The sequence below is a fragment of the Stegostoma tigrinum genome, chromosome 17, assembly GCF_030684315.1.
Source record: "Stegostoma tigrinum isolate sSteTig4 chromosome 17, sSteTig4.hap1, whole genome shotgun sequence".
In the NCBI taxonomy this organism is placed as follows: domain Eukaryota; kingdom Metazoa; phylum Chordata; class Chondrichthyes; order Orectolobiformes; family Stegostomatidae; genus Stegostoma; species Stegostoma tigrinum.
Genome location: NC_081370.1, coordinates 1,057,978 through 1,074,407, shown reverse-complemented (window position 1 = coordinate 1,074,407; position 16,430 = coordinate 1,057,978). Strand labels below are relative to the sequence as shown.

The following is a 16,430-nucleotide window of genomic DNA, read 5'->3' as shown; positions in this document are numbered from 1 at the left end:
CCCCCTCAACTCCACACCCCAGGAACCTCCTTTCACGGTGATCCGCGATGCTGGGACCCCAGCAACAGCCTTAGCCACCTCCTCCTGCTCCTCTGACCGTGGCCAGCAGCTGCTGCTTGGCGTGACCCCCAGCTCCGGGGTCATGGTTTGAGGGCAAGGCCTGGTGCTAGCCCCTGTCTGATTGGCGTGATTTGGTGGAAGAGGCAGGAGGAGATCTAACACTGCTCTCCGGCTGCCGAGATTCCTGACACCTCAACAAGATTCCCATTGAGAGATTCAAAACCAAACAGGCACACATTTCCATAAACACATAGCCGCATAGGCATACATAACCAACAGGCGTAAACACATACAGCACCACATACAACAGGCATCCAAGATGGCAGCACAGTAGGACTCCTGAGCTGGACTCCGCCACTCCATCCATTTCTTTTCTTCATTTTATTCTCTTTCCTTTTTTTTCACCTTTCTCCTTACCTCCTGACCTCAGACCGCATTGGCAGCAGTGAGATGAGTGAGCACAGGCTCGACGTGACACCCAGCATGGACTCCCAGACTCCAGATGAAGCCCAGAGTGGACTCAACTGCTCTGCTCGCTTTTCTCTCCCTCTCTTCCTCTGCTCTAGGAGGACCGTAGTGCTGAACTTGTAACTTTATTTCTTTACTTTTCTCTTTTATATCTAAGATTTTGTATCTAGGCACTTTTGTACCTGAGGTGGCACTGGAAACGGTGACTTTGTACACTTTTCACTGTACTCATGCATCCTTGTACGTGAGTACATGTGACAATAAAAACTAATTCTAATATACAACTCACCCCCCCACCCCCCTGAAACACAGAGCCCCCAGGCACACACCCACATGCACACCTCACCCAGGCATAAACCCACACACATGCACATCCCCCAGGCATTAGCCCACACACCAGGCATAAAAATGCATGGTACACACATATGACAAACATGCAGGCATCATTGCTGACTGCCTCTTCTTCTGAAAACCAGGAGTCAAAGATTCAACCTTCTGGGCCACGTGGCTCAAACTTATAGCATTCATAATCTTTAAGCACAGGGTCTGCAGGATATTCCAGAATTCTTGGTGTTGATGCACAGTACAACAAAAATGCTATGACTGAAACCGACACTAAAGGTGTGCATGGATGTGCAGACATTGAGTATGCAATCGTGCCTTGGACAATAATACAGAAGCAGCGTGATGAAGGAGACAGGACTGGAGAAACAGGTGGTTTGGGCAGAACTTGAGGCCGAGGCAGTGAAAGGCAAAGCCACCAGTGTGGCAGGCCCACGTGAGGTTAAAGATGGAAATTCAGAAGCTGTTTCTAGACGTGCAGGGGCGGGGAAGAGCGGTAGGTGAACTAGACGGTGTTCATGATAAAGAGGCATGGGGTCAATATCTGCCCAGACTTTGAGTGAACTTTGAGGGTGTGAAGCGAATGATGTAGTGCATGTTGAAACTGTGAGTGATTAGGTGACTGGGAATGTGGGGGGCATTCTCAATGATGGCTACAAACCTTTTCACTTTTAACCAGAGCAGGCAAACACCCTATTGCAGCAGGAGCTTCACCGTTATTACAAGAGTTAAACAATCACCTCAATGCCTTTGTTTTGAAATGAACCCCAGGAAACATCAGTCAACTTTCAAGAGAGTGCAACACAGTTGACTGAGAGCAGGAGTAGTATATAGAGTGGAACACTTACAGTGCCATCACCTCCACAGGCCAGGATCCGTAAGTTCTGGACCTTCCGGTAGAGCTCTAACCTGTAGAGAGGCAAAACTAGAACTGTGAAACCATACAGACACATTCAGGGGAAACACAGAACTCCTTAGTCTTAGAGAATGTCGTGATCAAAGGCTCAGCTCTTTGATTCCAAGACTGTAAAAACAAGGGCCTGCTCATTACAGAACAACAAGATAAATCACTGGGAACTGGCACTTAACCCTGGGCTCCATCTAAAGCAGAGTGAAGCCCAATAGGAAATTCGCCAATCACTTCAATACTGAGATAGACAGATTCATGATCAGCAAAGAAGTTATGGGCAACAGAGTGGGCGGTGGGACACAGACAGGAAAGTGAAAGTAAGGCCACAATCAGACCTGCTATGACCACACTGAATGGTACATCAGGCTTGGGAGGCTGAATGGCCTACTACTGCTTTTGTTTATTGCACTCACTTCCTTTCATATTGTGCTCCTGAGTACACTTGGTCCCTCTTCACTTCATCCTACCTCAAAGCTCATGATTCTAATCTGATAACTATTCTCCAACTCTTTTACATATCTGGGAGTTAATTTCTGCCCTCCATCTTACAACAGGTTTAAGTGGATCTTGGGGACTGCAAAACCTTCCTTTAAATAAGACCTCCAAAGATGAAACTGAGCTAAATATTACATCCTCCAGGATGGGAAGAAAAACTCCTTCAAAAGAATGCAAATATATAATTTATAAAGCATCGAGCCCAAGGGATATCAGCAGAGATGCATCAAATGTTTTATCTAGCTTTAGTGTTGGCTCATGTGCAGGGCCAGATGCAGAGTAAAGTTCTGTTTGTTCCAGTCCCTAACAATGTAGGTTTATTACATCCACTCAAAGAAAACTCCCACATAACTGTAGAGGATCTCACTCAGGTCTGTAAGAGGGGTCAGCGTTAGAAGCCTATACAGAGAAGTCCAGCCAGTATATATCTCCCTATACAAAATTTTAAAATCCCAGCTAAGTCCCATTCCATATTCTTGTGGTGGCCTGATTCGGAGGCAAACATCTCAATCTAATTCCACTGAAAGGATAAAAATTTAACTTTATCACAGTCACTTCTTATTAAAGTCAAAAATCATATTCGAGCTGTTTCAATACTGACGCAGGTTAGCCTATTTCCGCATTTGTAACAATTTCTGCATTCCTTGAGAATAACTGGCTATGGTCAGACTTATGCGGTAACGCTCTGAAGATGTTGCTTCTCACCCCATCAGATTTTGGCTATCCTCATGACCTTCATAGTGGACAAATACATAATAATTAAATCCATTTTCCACTGGAAGATCCAGGCCGTTATTCTTTTCCATACCCTCCCTGGAATTTGACCACAAGGAACAGCAGTAGGAGTAGGCCATCTGGCCTCTTGAGCCTGCTCCACCATTCAGTAACATAATAGCTGATCTTTTCATGGACTCAACTCCACTTACCCACACACTCACCATAACCCTTTAATTCCTTTAGTGTTCAAAATTCTATCTTTGCCTTAAACCCAACAATAAGAGAGCCTCAACTGCTTCACCAGGCAGGGATTTCCACAGATTCACAACCCTTTGGGGGAAGTTCCCCCTCAACTCCGTATTAAATCTGCTCCCCCTTATTTTGAGGCTACGCCCCCAGTAATCATCCCACCCACCAGTGGAAACAACCTTCGGCTTCTATCTTATCTATTCCTTCCATAACTGTTTACAGAATATCCTCCTGACTTGAATATTTGCCGCTACCCATTACTTACGCCTCCTTGGGACCTCCTTGACACATATCGAACACTTGTCTCGGGTTCAGATACCACATGAACGACTGGATAATCTTGGCTCCCTGTGAAAGGATGAACCCAATGTAACTGAGACTCATCAAGAGCCAATGTTGCCGTAGCCCAAGTGTGGAGTGTAGGCAGTAACACAAACACAGACTCTGTGTTGATTCGACATTTTCACTGCAGATTTGGAACGATGCCCCAGCAACATCAGCTTTGTGGCAAACTGTCTCAGCAGCTGTGAATGGGCACCTCAGTAGCTAATATACACTGAGCAAGGGCCAGTTACTTGGTATCTGATAGGTGTGTCTAACCCAGAGTGGGTTCCATACAGATATGCAACATTTTTCTCTTAAATAATGTGTGTGTGTGTGTGTGTGTGTGTGTGTGTGTGTGTGTGTGTGTGTGTGTGTGTGTGTGTGTGTGTGTGTGTGTGTGTGGTGTGACAGTGTGTGGTGTGACAGTGTGTGGTGTGACAGTGTGTGGTGTGACAGTGTGTGGTGTGACAGTGTGTGATGTGTGAGAGAGAGGGAGAGAGAGAGAGAGTTTTAGAGTGTGTGTGTGTGTGTGTGTGTGTGTGTGTGTGTGTGTGTGTGAGAGAGAAAGAGTGAGAGTGTGTGTGTGAGAGTGTGTGTGTGAGACAGAGAGTGTGTGAGTCTGAGAGAGTGTGTGCGAGAGAGTGAGTGTGTGAGAGAGAGAGAGAGAGTGTGTGTGAGAGAGAGAGAGAGAGAGTGTGTGTGTGTGACAGAGAGAGAGAGAGTGTGTGTGTGACAGAGAGAGAGAGTGTGTGTGTGAGAGAGAGAGAGAGAGAGAGAGAGAGAGAGAGAGAGAGAGAGAGAGAGAGAGAGAGAGAGAGAGAGAGAGAGAGAGTGAGAGTGAGAGTGAGAGAGAGTGAGAGAGTGAGTGAGTGAGTGAGTGTGTGAGTGAGTGTGTGAGAGAGAGTGAGAGAGAGAGAGAGAGAGAGAGTGTGAGAGAGAGAGAGAGAGAGAGAGAGAGAGAGAGAGAGAGAGAGAGAGAGAGAGAGAGAGAGAGAGAGAGAGAGAGAGAGAGAGAGAGAGAGAGAGAGAGAGAGAGCGCAAAAGCAAGTGGGACAAACAGACAGCAACAAAGAGAGAGACGGAGAAATAGGGTCAGCCAGACTGATTGGCAGGCAGACAGACAGGCAATTATTCCTAACATTGAGTCCAAGGTATAAGAACACACATTTTGCAGTTAGCTCCTGTTTGAGGACAGTCGCTGTGCAAAGAGCTGCCCACATTTGTATATTACTGTTCTATAAAATAATGGGATTACACACACCTGATTTCCACCACTTTTGGGATTTACAAAAACCAACAACGGTTTCATCAGTGAGGATGGGATAGGCTTTATGATAAAGGGCCTCCATCTTCCTTCCTGTTTGAGAAGGGAAAACAGCGAGTTTAGAAACACAAACTGCTCCAAGCACAGTGCAGAATATAAAAAGGCACTGACAATACTGGGCTGCTTTGCTGTAGATTTTAAAGGAGCACCTGCAGCAACCCCCGTAACCATGCTTGAGAAACCGCACAATACGGAAAACCAACTTCCCCAAAACATCTCACAACAGGTGACCATGAAATGTGATTCGATTGGTGAGGGAAAGCAAGATCGCAACTGTGGTTTAAATGTACGTTCTCAGTTTAAATATTTCTCAGAGATAATGCCCAGGGTTTTGGTATGGGCATGACAAAGGATGAAGATAGATTTGGATTGTTATCTTCAGTCAGGATTTAGGGATGGTCCAAAATACTTTGCTGTCCATTAAGTATTTTATTTCATGAGCTGCTGCAAGGTGAAATACTAACATCCTACAGACCGCAATGATATATTACCCAATTAATCTATATTGTAACGTTGATGGAGGTATAAGCATTGTCTGGGACACTGGGGATAACTCACCTGGCTCTTTCCAGGCATTCTTTATCATCCCGCTGAGGGGGTACCCAACCGCTCCAACAGGGCCATGGTCCCTCAAAACAGCACCGGAGGGTCAGCTCGGACAATGTGCATTTCTCTGTAGTGGGACTTCACACCACAACTATCTGGCAAGAGCACTGAGTCTGACTGGAGACCCAGCGCACCATCAAATACTTGAAAGGACTTGTACATACATAGTCATGCACAGAGACAAAGATTTACTTACTCAAACTACTTGTACGTCATCAGGCAATAATCTCTTGTAAGCAGCTCTAGGGCAAAACAATTGAACTAATTTTCTAAAATTGTACTCTAGGACCTTTTTTTAAATTCACTCGTGAGATGTGGGCATTACTGGCAAGGGCAGTGTTTCTTGCCCACCCCTAGTTGCCCCTTGAGAAGGTGGTGATGGGCTGCCTTTTTGAACTGCTGCAGTCCACCTGCTGTGGGTTGACCCACAATGCCATTAGGGAGGGAATTCCAGGATTTTGACCCACTGCCACTGACAATGAAGGAACAGCATTATATTTCCAAGTCAGGATGATGAGTGGCTTGGAGAGGAACTTGCAGGTGGCGGTGTTCCCATATTTCTGCTGTCCTTGTCCTTGTAGATGGAAGCAAGCACCGGTTTGGAAGATGCTATCTGAGGGTCTTTGGTGAATTTCTGCAGTGCATCTTGTAGATAGGACACACTGCTGATGCTGAGCATCAGTGGTGAGGGAGTGAATGTTTCCCGATGTAGTGCCAATCAAGCGGACTGCTTTGTCCTGGATCGTATCAAGCTTCTCGAATGTCGTTGGAACTGCACTTGATCAGGCAAGTGGGGAGTATTCCATCACACTGCTGACTTGTGCCTTGTAGATAGTGGACAGTCTTTGGAGAGTCAGGAAGTGAGTTACTTGCTGCAGTATTCCTAGTCTCTGCATTTATCTGTTGAGTCCAGTTGAGTTTCTGGTCAATGGTAACCCGCAGGATGTTGATAGTGGGACATTCTGTGAGGGTAACACAATTGAATGTCAAAAGCAGAGGTTAGTTTGTCTTTTATTGATGATGCTCATGGCCTGGAATCTGTGTGGCATCAATGTTTTTTGCCATTTGTCAGCCCAACCCTGCATATTTTTCACATGTTGTTGCACTAGAATATGGAGTGCTTCAGTAATGAATGGTGCTGAACATTGTGTAGTCATCGGCAAACATCCCCACTTCTGACCTTATGATGAAGGGAGGGTCATTTTTGAAGCAATGAAGACGATTGGGCCAAGGACAGTACCCTGAGCAACACCTGCAGAGAAGTCCTACAGCTGAGATGACTGACGTTCCACAATCACAACTATCTCCCTATGAGCCGGGAATGAATCCAACCAGAAGTGAGTTTGCTCCCCGATACCCATTGATTCCAGTTTTGCCAGGGCCCCTTGTTGCCACACTCTCACCTAACAAGCGCTTTGTTTCAACCAGGGCTGCAATGAGGCCAAGAGCTAAGTAGCCTTGGCAGAACAGACTTCAAACAGACCTGGCAACTCAATATTGACATCTATGAGGTGCTGTGGGCCATCAACAGCAGCAGACCTCAACTGCAGCACAGGACTGGTTTCAGATTGATTCACGCTTTCATCAGAGTTAGATGGCCCAAGCTAGTGTGATTCTGGCTTGTAGCCCTTTAGAAATGCATGTTAATCTTGTAAAGGGGAACATGGGGAGCTTGCAGGTTGTTATGGTAAAACAGGAAGGTGCTCCAGAGCGTTTCCACACTGTGGTTTCTCTCGGTCTAAGTTTTCCTCATTTCGTGCATCATCCCAGAATCCAAGAAAGAGGAGCTGTTTGGAGCTGGTCACAATGACAGCAAGGCCCATCCTCTTATTTTTCACTTACTCCTCATACAGCAGAGAAGAGTACTACTGAAGTTGGATATCGCTTGGACATCCTTGTGTCATCAGTGGGATACATTGAGAGCTGAGTCTTTGCCTTATCGTAAGATGATGGGCAAGAGCAGAAATAGGCCATTCAGCCAATCAAGTCTGCTCCATCTTTCAGCTAAATAATCCGATGGATAATCCGATAAACCACAGCTCCACTTTTCTACATTTCCCCCAGAAATCTGGATTCCCTGAATGACTAAAAATCTCTCCCATCTATCTCGACCTCGGATATACTGAATGGTTCAGCTCCAACAGCCCTTTGTGGTAAAAAGTTCCAGACATTTACAACCCTCAAAGAAGAAATTTCTCATCGCCATCTTAAATGTGTGATCCCTCATTCTGAGACTAGACCATCTAGTCCTAGACTTTCCCACAAGGGGAAGGCAACTTCCTGCATCTACCTTGTCAAGTCCCTTAAGAAGACGGAGTGTTTCAATAAGATTCTTCTCGACTCCAATGACAACAGGCACAAGCGATTCAACTTCTCCTCATGAGATAGTGCCTCCACACCGGGTACAGCCTAGTAAAGTCTTCTCTTCTCTGAACTGCCTTCAAATGTCAGTATGTCTCCTCCCAAGCGAACTGTAGCAGCCCAAAAATGTAGCTCCTCGCCACATCTCAAAAACAGCGGCCGTATTAGCAACACCCATTTCCAGACAGCAATTGTTCTTTTAAAAAAATCACCACCCCTTCTGCCCCTTTCATTCCTTTTTATCCTCATGCTAGCTCAGATACTCTCGCCTTGTGTCCACATCCAAATCTCAGCTGTAATATTTTAACCTGACACCTAACAACAATTTTAAACATGAGACAGTTGCTTACCTCGGCTCCTTTCTTGCTAGATTTCCTCTTAAACGATGTCCGTTTTTTCTTTTTACTTGACTTCAGTGAGTTCTGAGAGGAAAGAAATGAAAAGAGGACCAAGGCAGGAGTTAGTGGCGATCAGAGGGTCACCTCAGAGCAAATTCAGGGACAGTGAGGGTCAGCTCAGAGGGGTTTCGGGGAGACGGCCCGTTCCTCACCTGTGCTCGTCTGACCCGTATGATCCACGTTGGGGGAACAATGACAGCAGCATGAGCGCCCAGTGTACACGGCTCCTCAATCTGTTGCAGCATGAAGCAGGTCACCTTGTTGTGATACTGCAGGGGAAAAGGACAACGGAAGCAGTCCAGGTAAAACATTAACCTTCCAGTGAACATACCTGTACACTTTGAACCCCACGCACCACCTTTCCGTCCTTTGCCCGCTGCTCGGCATTGAGTTGGCTGTGTCACAAGACCAGAAGGGTCATAGATCAAGGATGTGACATGTTTAAACAGTCAGTATTGGCTTTGGCACTATCAGAGGCTGCAAATCAATACAAATACATTCCACAGCCTCAGGTGCCACCAAAAGATGTTTGTCCTTCTAGACAGTGAGCTGGTTTTTAATATGTGTCAAGTGTGGGATAAAATATGCACATTTTGACTCCCCACACCTGCATTAAAATTGCATGAGGAAAGCAAAGTTGAAAGGGACGAGAAACAGAAAAGTTGAAAGAGAAGTTAACTTTCATAAACAAATTGGAGCAGGTCGAAAGACATTTTTGCCAGAGGATTAAACTCATGACCTTGCTGGGTCACTTCCACATCTTTGGGTGTTTAAGTCCTTCCTGCCGCCTGCCCATCACAGAGTTTTGAACTGAATCGTCTCCCTGACGCTGGATCTATAATTGCTTCAAAGCTGTTCATCTATAGCATCTCCCAATTCTGATAAACATCACCAAGCTGAAAGATTTGCTCTGGGTCTTGGAATGCCTCCCATGTAGGGGTCATTCAGCCCATCAAGTCTACACTGACCCCCTGAAGAGCATCCCACCCAAACCATGCCCCTACCCTCTCCCCGTAACCCTGCATTTCTACATGCCTGCACACTGTGGGCAACTTAGCATGGCCAATCCAACTAGCCTGCACATCTCTGGACTGTGGGAGGAAACCGGAGCACCCGGAGGAAACCCACGCAGACACGAGGAGAACATGCAAACTCCACACAGACATCGCCCAAGGGTGGGATCGAACCCAAGTTCCTGGTGCTGTGAGGCAGCAGTGCTAGCCACTGAGCCACCATGAAAGTCTTCCTCTACTGAGACTGCTCGACTTGCTGAGTTATCCCCAGAGTGTTTGGTACTCTACTTAGCAGCAGACTGTGGCAAAGTCAGACTTAGATCCCTTCAAAATAGAAGACTTACTGCCTGTTTACACCAGGAGCAGCTGATTGCAACAATCTCCTTACTGTGAAAAGTGAACTTCTGCTGAAAACCCTGTTTAAAAGAAAAAGACACAAAAGTGATGGAAAGTAAGTGATTCATGAAGCAATCAGTCTGTTCCAACATGCCATGACTTCAGAGAGACCTAAACATTTACTAAAGGCCTTTTGAGAGCAGCAACTGGTTCAAGTCTGGGATTGTCTGGGATTGTGGTGGAGGTTGCCTCAGTTGAGACATTGAACAGCGAGCTGAATGGTCACCTTCTGTACTGTAACAGTTCTGTTAGTCTTTGAAGCTGTCAATCATTCTGATGTCTAAATCCCATTCATGTCTCATCTCTCCTGGCTGAAGAAGAAACAGATTTCACCAGATCTACACTGAGCCTCAGTTTCCTCATCTCCCAGGATTGATTTTCCTTTTCTATTCCATCCGGCCATTCCTCAGCTTCAGTCAAAGTATTGCCCGTGTCTGTCTTTCACAATAAAATTAAAAGTAAAATACTGTGGATGCTGGAAATCCTAAACAAACACAGAAAATGCTGGAGAAATTCAGCAGCTCTGGGACAGAGAAACAGAGTTAGGACTGAGTCCAGTCCAACTCTTCATCGCAACAAAGATGCAGATGCAGATGCAGCCAGACCTGTTGAGTTTCTCCAGCTTTTCTGTATTTGTTTTACATTACATCATGGCACAGCAACCTCTGGGCCACGAAGTCTCACTTATTAGATCCTCTTTGAGATACTCAGAGACTCTTCAGCAAGTGCAAGAGTCCATGATCCAATGCAACAATTTCTGGAAAATACCCAGGCTTGGGCTGATTAATGGCAAGTAACATTCATTCCACACAAATGCCAGGCTATGACCACACCAGTTAGAGACAATCTAACTACCATGCCTTGACATTCAATGATGTCACCATCACTGAATCCCCTGCTACAAATAATCTGAGTTATCACTGATCCGAAATTCAACTGGGCTCACCACATTAGCAGAGTAGCTACAAGAACAGGCCAGAAGCTAGAATACTGCAGTGAATAAGTCACCTCCTGACTTCCCAAAGCCTGTCCGCCATCTACAAGGCACAAGTCAGGAGTGTGATGGAATACCCCCCACTTCATGGGGGGTGCAGCATGAACAACACTCAGAAAGCTTCACACTATCCAGGATAAAGCAGCCTGCTTGATTGGCACTGCATCCACAAGCATCCACTCCCTCCACCACTGACGCTCAGTAGCATCAGTATGTACTATCTACAAGATGCACTGTACAAATTCACCAAAGATGCTTCTTCAGGACCTTCCAAACACACGACCACTTCCATCTAGAAGGACAAGGCAGCAGATATATGGGGACACTACCACCTGCAAGTTCTCCTCCAAGCAATTCACCATCCTGATTTGCAATTATATTACCCTTGCTTCGCTGTTGCTGGGCCAAAATCCTGGAATTTCCTCCTTAAGGGCATTGTGGGTCAACCCCATAGCAAATAGACTGCAGTGGTTCAAGGTGGCATCTCATCACCACTTTTTAAAAAGCAAATAGGGAATGGGTAACAAATGCTGGCCAGCCAGTAATGCCTATGCCCCACAACTGTACAAAAATAAGTAATTCAGAAGCTGTTCCAGTCAACAGAGATAGGGCAACAAACCAGTCGAAGATCCAGATACATTGAACCATGACGAAGCTCAAGTTCCTGCTCAATTCTCATTTCATCAAACTAGTCAGAACATTGACTTTCTCCAACATGTTAATATTAATACTAATCAGAAGGCTTCGGTCATCGAATCTTGAACTTGGTTGACCTTAAAATTAGAATAATATTGAGGGCTACAATTGAATCACAAAATGTTATTAACGGAGACATTTTATTTTAGGTTTTCCTATGATTTTACTGACAGTTGTTCAGAAGTATGTACAATGAGGGTGTTTTCCATACAGCTTTAGGCACTGGGATAATCTGCTCCAAAACTTCAGTTTTAGCCTCCGTGGAAAATCTCATCTTCAGTACAATAGGTGAGCAGTGCACGCCGTGCCTTGAGGCTTCCTACCTTACCACACTGCTTGCACTTCCCCTCTTGCCGTCTCCGATGAACCCAGTGGTGCCGTACAAACGTGGGCTGAGGGGACAAACAGGAAACAAAAACAGCACAAAATCAGGTGCTAAGTTTGTAATGGGCATCGCATTCAGATCGTCAACTTCTCACAAACTGTGCCCACGTTCTCAAGCCACACAATGAAAGGAGTTCCCTCAGAGAGTGTGTGAGCGCGGAGCAAGAGGGTGTGGGAGCAGGAGCGAGAGGGCGCGGGGGGTGCACGAGCAAGAGAACGTGCGCGAGAGTGAACTCGGCTTACTGCTTGCTTTTTAGGGTACACCATCTCTCCATGCCAGCCTATAAAGGGACATCTCAGGAGCACTAAGAAATGCATGTTGATAAATCACACTCCCAATCACACATGTATCCTGTGCTGGAACAATCATAGAAAACTCCCAATTGATAGCTTCTACAAAAGGAAGTGACTTCTGGAGAAAGTGTTGCAGGGATGGGGTGTGGCAGATGAGTTTGCTGTGTCAGTGAGGTGCATGGGTTCACTGAGACAGTGGAGATGTGCTCCCTTAGTCAGGGAGTTACTGTCAGGACCTTTGGTCAGTTGGGTGATGTGTGCACACCTACACACTTGAGCGTGCATGCCCTAAAATGGCAGCAGGGGCAGGAGTGCAATCCCTCCACTCCCATCCCTGTCACACACCACCTCAACTTCAGAGAAATATGAAAGATTCCTTCATTATTACTAGGAAGTCCCTCCCAAACAGCACTGTTATATGTTCTTACACTGCACAAACTGCTGCAAATTACCAGCTCCTTCTCTTGAGCAATTGGGGATTAGCCCAAAATGCTGGTCTTGGTACAATACAAATATTCCTACAATGAATAGAAGAAACTCATGCATGGGCAGCTGGATATATTGCATGTCTTAGGCTGGTATATGCTATATCCCAGAGATGAGAAGACAACAACCTGACAACTCCTAAGTATATCCCAAAGATTAGTTAAGACGATATAAACCCTAACAGTTCTGTGCAGCTTCAACCATTGAATCAAATTTTTGCATAGGTTTATTTTAAAACAAAGATGGAAATAGATTTTAGGATTGTTATGGATCAGGCCAAACCCCTTCAAAATATTCAGTAGATAGTCTAGCTGTTAGCTTTTTCTTATTTTAAAAGGTAAATTTTAGGTGTTGCATTCCAGCTGCAACTTGATTGGTCAAACCACCAGATATAAAGTAAAACACATTTTATTCATCCACTACGTTGTATTTTAACTAAAGGAAGGTAGGAATTGGAATGTTAAGTCTATTGGAAAATCTAAACACAGTAATAGATACAGTAATTATTACTAATTAATTGTTCAAATACAGTAACATCCCATAAACACACCTTTGGCAAAAAGGCAAATTCAGAAAACACATGGCCTCACATACAACTCGTGTAGCAGGCAGACAACCCCAGGCTTTAGCTATAACCGAGACGGGGGATAAAATAGCTTCTACTTCTCTAAAACGCCCACAGCAACTGCTGAAAGCTGAACTAAAGATCCTGGTTCTGTGGGAGCTTGGTCACACCCATTCAGGCTGGTTCTATTGTTTCAACTTTGGGGAAAAAAAAGCACCAAGGCCTCACAAGCTGTTTATTTTACTGGCTTGCCAACTGGACAGCTCGGTACCTCGGTCTAAAAACCTCTCTCTAAATAAAAGAAAAAGCAAAACTCTTAAAGCCACAGCATTGTCACAGTATTTTTTTAATAAAAGAAAACAAGCAATTAAGTAGGCACTGTTCAAAACCAACACTGTTCATAACTTCAACAGGTATATCTACCCGACCAGTTATAAATACCAAACCTCAACTAAACTTTAAAAGATGTTCCAAGCTCTCTCTCTCTGTAGACAATGGGTATCACAGGATCCGTTGTATGTAGAGCCAGATTCTTAGATCAGTCAAAAGGGATTGGCTTAGTATCAAACGGCTGCCACATTCAACAAATGGAGAGCATTGGTTTTTTATTTATATTTTTATTACTAATAAACGTTCTTACCTCTCTAATATTACGTGACCCAGACTCCCGGAAGGTTGGTTTACATCTAAAACTTATCTGTGGGGTTTAAATAACAAAACATAACATAAAACTGGCCTCATCTTTAAACAGGTGTACGCAGCCAGGAAAACAAACATTTGGCAATCCAATTTTGCAAAAGGTTTCTACAGCTTGCAGGTAATGACTTTGCAATGTCCATGAAATGAATTAAAAACACTGGATGAAAAATCAGAGTCGTCCATTCTCTGGGACGAAGTTCGCTTGTTTGGATAGCATCAAGAGAGATAGGAGAGAGTCAACATGATTTGTTCAAGGGAAAGCTGCATCTAATGTTTCAAGGCAATACAGATGACCGTTTTATGCTTTGATTTTTCAAAGGTACGAGAATTTGGCAGGTAGTTTGCAGCAACTTGTGACAAGGAAATGTGACAAGTAAACTTGTAACAGGGAGGGCAATGGCCTAGTGGTATTTATCACTGGACTGATAATCCAGAGACCCAGATAACGTCCTGGGGATCTGGGTTCGCATCCCGCCACGGCAAATGGTGGAATTTGAATTTAATAAATATCTGGAGTTAAGATAATGATTACCGTGAACCCATTGTTGATTGTCAGAAAAACCCATCTAGTTCACTAATGTCCTTTACGGAAGAAAACTGTCATCCTGACCTGGTCTGGCCTACATGTGACTCCAGACCCACAGCAATGTGGTTGACTCTTAACTCCTCTCTGGGCAATTAGGAACGGGCAATAAATGTTGCCTGACCAGCGATACCTTCATCCCACGAATGAATAAACGAAACAAACAAAAAAAATGCAGAGCAAGGACAGTGGAATTCTCAACTGGCAGAGGCAGCCAATAGCTTTTCACTATCATATAAATAAAAGTGGCCTGAGCTTGTGGCCACAAGGAAATCTGTATCATTTTCTACATGATATTACATTAGCAATATAGCAAACTCTGAAACTGAAAGCAGAAAATGGATATTATTATTTTAATCACGTACTATAGTGGAATAATGAAAACTCCAGTTTAATGAAACAAAATCATACAACATAGTCTGGAAAGAAGATTACCAGATTGAAATACACTCAATAATTGAGTACACGAGGGGAAGGGGGAGATGAACAAGCTGTTTGTTTTTTTTTTAAGAAAAGAGTTCAGCTTCACAACTCAAACCAGGTTAGCTCATTAGTACAGTAACACTATCTAGGTCATGAAAAGCAAGGACAGGCAGTCTTATAAGGAATACTACTGCATACAGAGCACTATTTATGTAAGTGAGACCACTATAGAAGTTATAGAGATCACTGTGGGGATTACAGTGAACACTACTGCAGTTATACAGCGCACACTCTCAATTACATAGAGTGCTTTTGCATTTCTACTGTGTGCTACAGGAATTACACAGAGCATTACAGGGTTATCCTGCAAGTGAAAAGAAAATTGAAAATCTCTACTGTTTAAGAGGGCCATTTAGTGACTATTTGTGAGGAACAAGGTTGAGATGGCAGGATCTTCAAGCTGACTTAACTAGTATTGGAATCAAACCCACACTGTTGATGTGACTTGACATTGCCAACTGAGTAAAAGGACCCCTTCGTCCATTGGATACTATCCAATGGGAGTGAATGGGAAAGAGGTGAGTCTACTGGAAAACCATTCAATGGGAGTGAATGGGAAAGGGTTCAGAGCAATGGAATGCCATTCAATAGGAATGAATGGGAAAGGGTTCTGACCATTGGAATCCTATTGGATAGGAGTGAATGTGTAGGCCCTTTGACTGCTGCTATTCTAGCCATAAGAACATAAAAATAGATGACATGAAGGAAAAGCTGTTTGAAGGGTAGTCTCTAAACGCCATCCTAGCTCAAGGCAGTACATTGCTTGGAGGAACATTCTGCAAAGTTTCTCCTTTCCCATTCAAAATTAGACCAAAAACACAAATCTGCATGAATGACCTCTACAACTAGGTGCAAAATCAACATTAATGGGAAGTATATCTCCAAGGATATGAGAGATGCAAGAGACTTACTTTCTCGAGAAGCTCAATGCAGGGTGTGTGAACCACAATCTTGCAGGCAGCACATTTCTTCCGTGACACTGACTTCTGCTACAGAGAGAGATGAAAGGAGTGATTAAACTGAGGCCCATCAAATAAATATTAACTTTACAACACCTCTTTGGCTCTTCTCCTGGACCAGAGAGCCCCACCAGCATCATCCACAAGCTGTAGATGTGAGGACCATGAACTATTCAAGAGCTATGACAGGTCTATTCAGCCTTTGTCAACATGGTTGTCGTATTTCTGGATACGCAGAGGAGGACAGCTGACGTTAGTAATGGGTCAGGATGACTGGAATACTTGATTTTCTTTCTTTTCTTTGAGGACATTGCTTGATTCCTTTCCAATCAGCAATGCTGAGATACGGAAGATCGCAGGTTCAATCCCACCAGTCAAGTCTGGATTAATCAGTGTAGACTGACGCTGGGAAATCTCCACTGGTTTTTCAATGTCTTCCTGCTCCAAATTCCTGCACTTAAAACTGAAAGTACAAAATTGGTGCTATTTTTCATACCTTATTGGCCAACCTCAAGATCAAATCCCTTGCATTTTTATCTTCAAAAGGGGAGTTTTGTGCTCACTTTGTGGGACAAACCTTTCCTTCAGCAACACTGATGTAAAATATTGCACATTTATTCAGAA

The 16,430-nt window shown here is 44.3% G+C and overlaps 1 protein-coding gene across 3 annotated transcripts in view; it reads right to left on the bottom strand.

The window, feature by feature from the left end:
- Positions 1 to 16,430, bottom strand: part of dgkza (diacylglycerol kinase, zeta a) — a 616,491-nt gene that overhangs the window by 220,028 nt on the left and 380,033 nt on the right. For all 3 annotated transcript variants that reach the window (XM_059651884.1, XM_059651885.1, XM_059651883.1), the window contains exons 4-12: positions 15,759 to 15,836; positions 13,723 to 13,779; positions 11,677 to 11,745; positions 9,612 to 9,683; positions 8,407 to 8,523; positions 8,207 to 8,278; positions 4,827 to 4,922; positions 3,507 to 3,589; positions 1,719 to 1,779 (exon numbers count right to left, since the gene is read on the bottom strand). In XM_059651884.1, the coding sequence (XP_059507867.1) occupies positions 1,719 to 1,779; positions 3,507 to 3,589; positions 4,827 to 4,922; positions 8,207 to 8,278; positions 8,407 to 8,523; positions 9,612 to 9,683; positions 11,677 to 11,745; positions 13,723 to 13,779; positions 15,759 to 15,836 (705 nt within the window). The remainder of the gene's footprint in view (positions 1 to 1,718; positions 1,780 to 3,506; positions 3,590 to 4,826; positions 4,923 to 8,206; positions 8,279 to 8,406; positions 8,524 to 9,611; positions 9,684 to 11,676; positions 11,746 to 13,722; positions 13,780 to 15,758; positions 15,837 to 16,430) is intronic.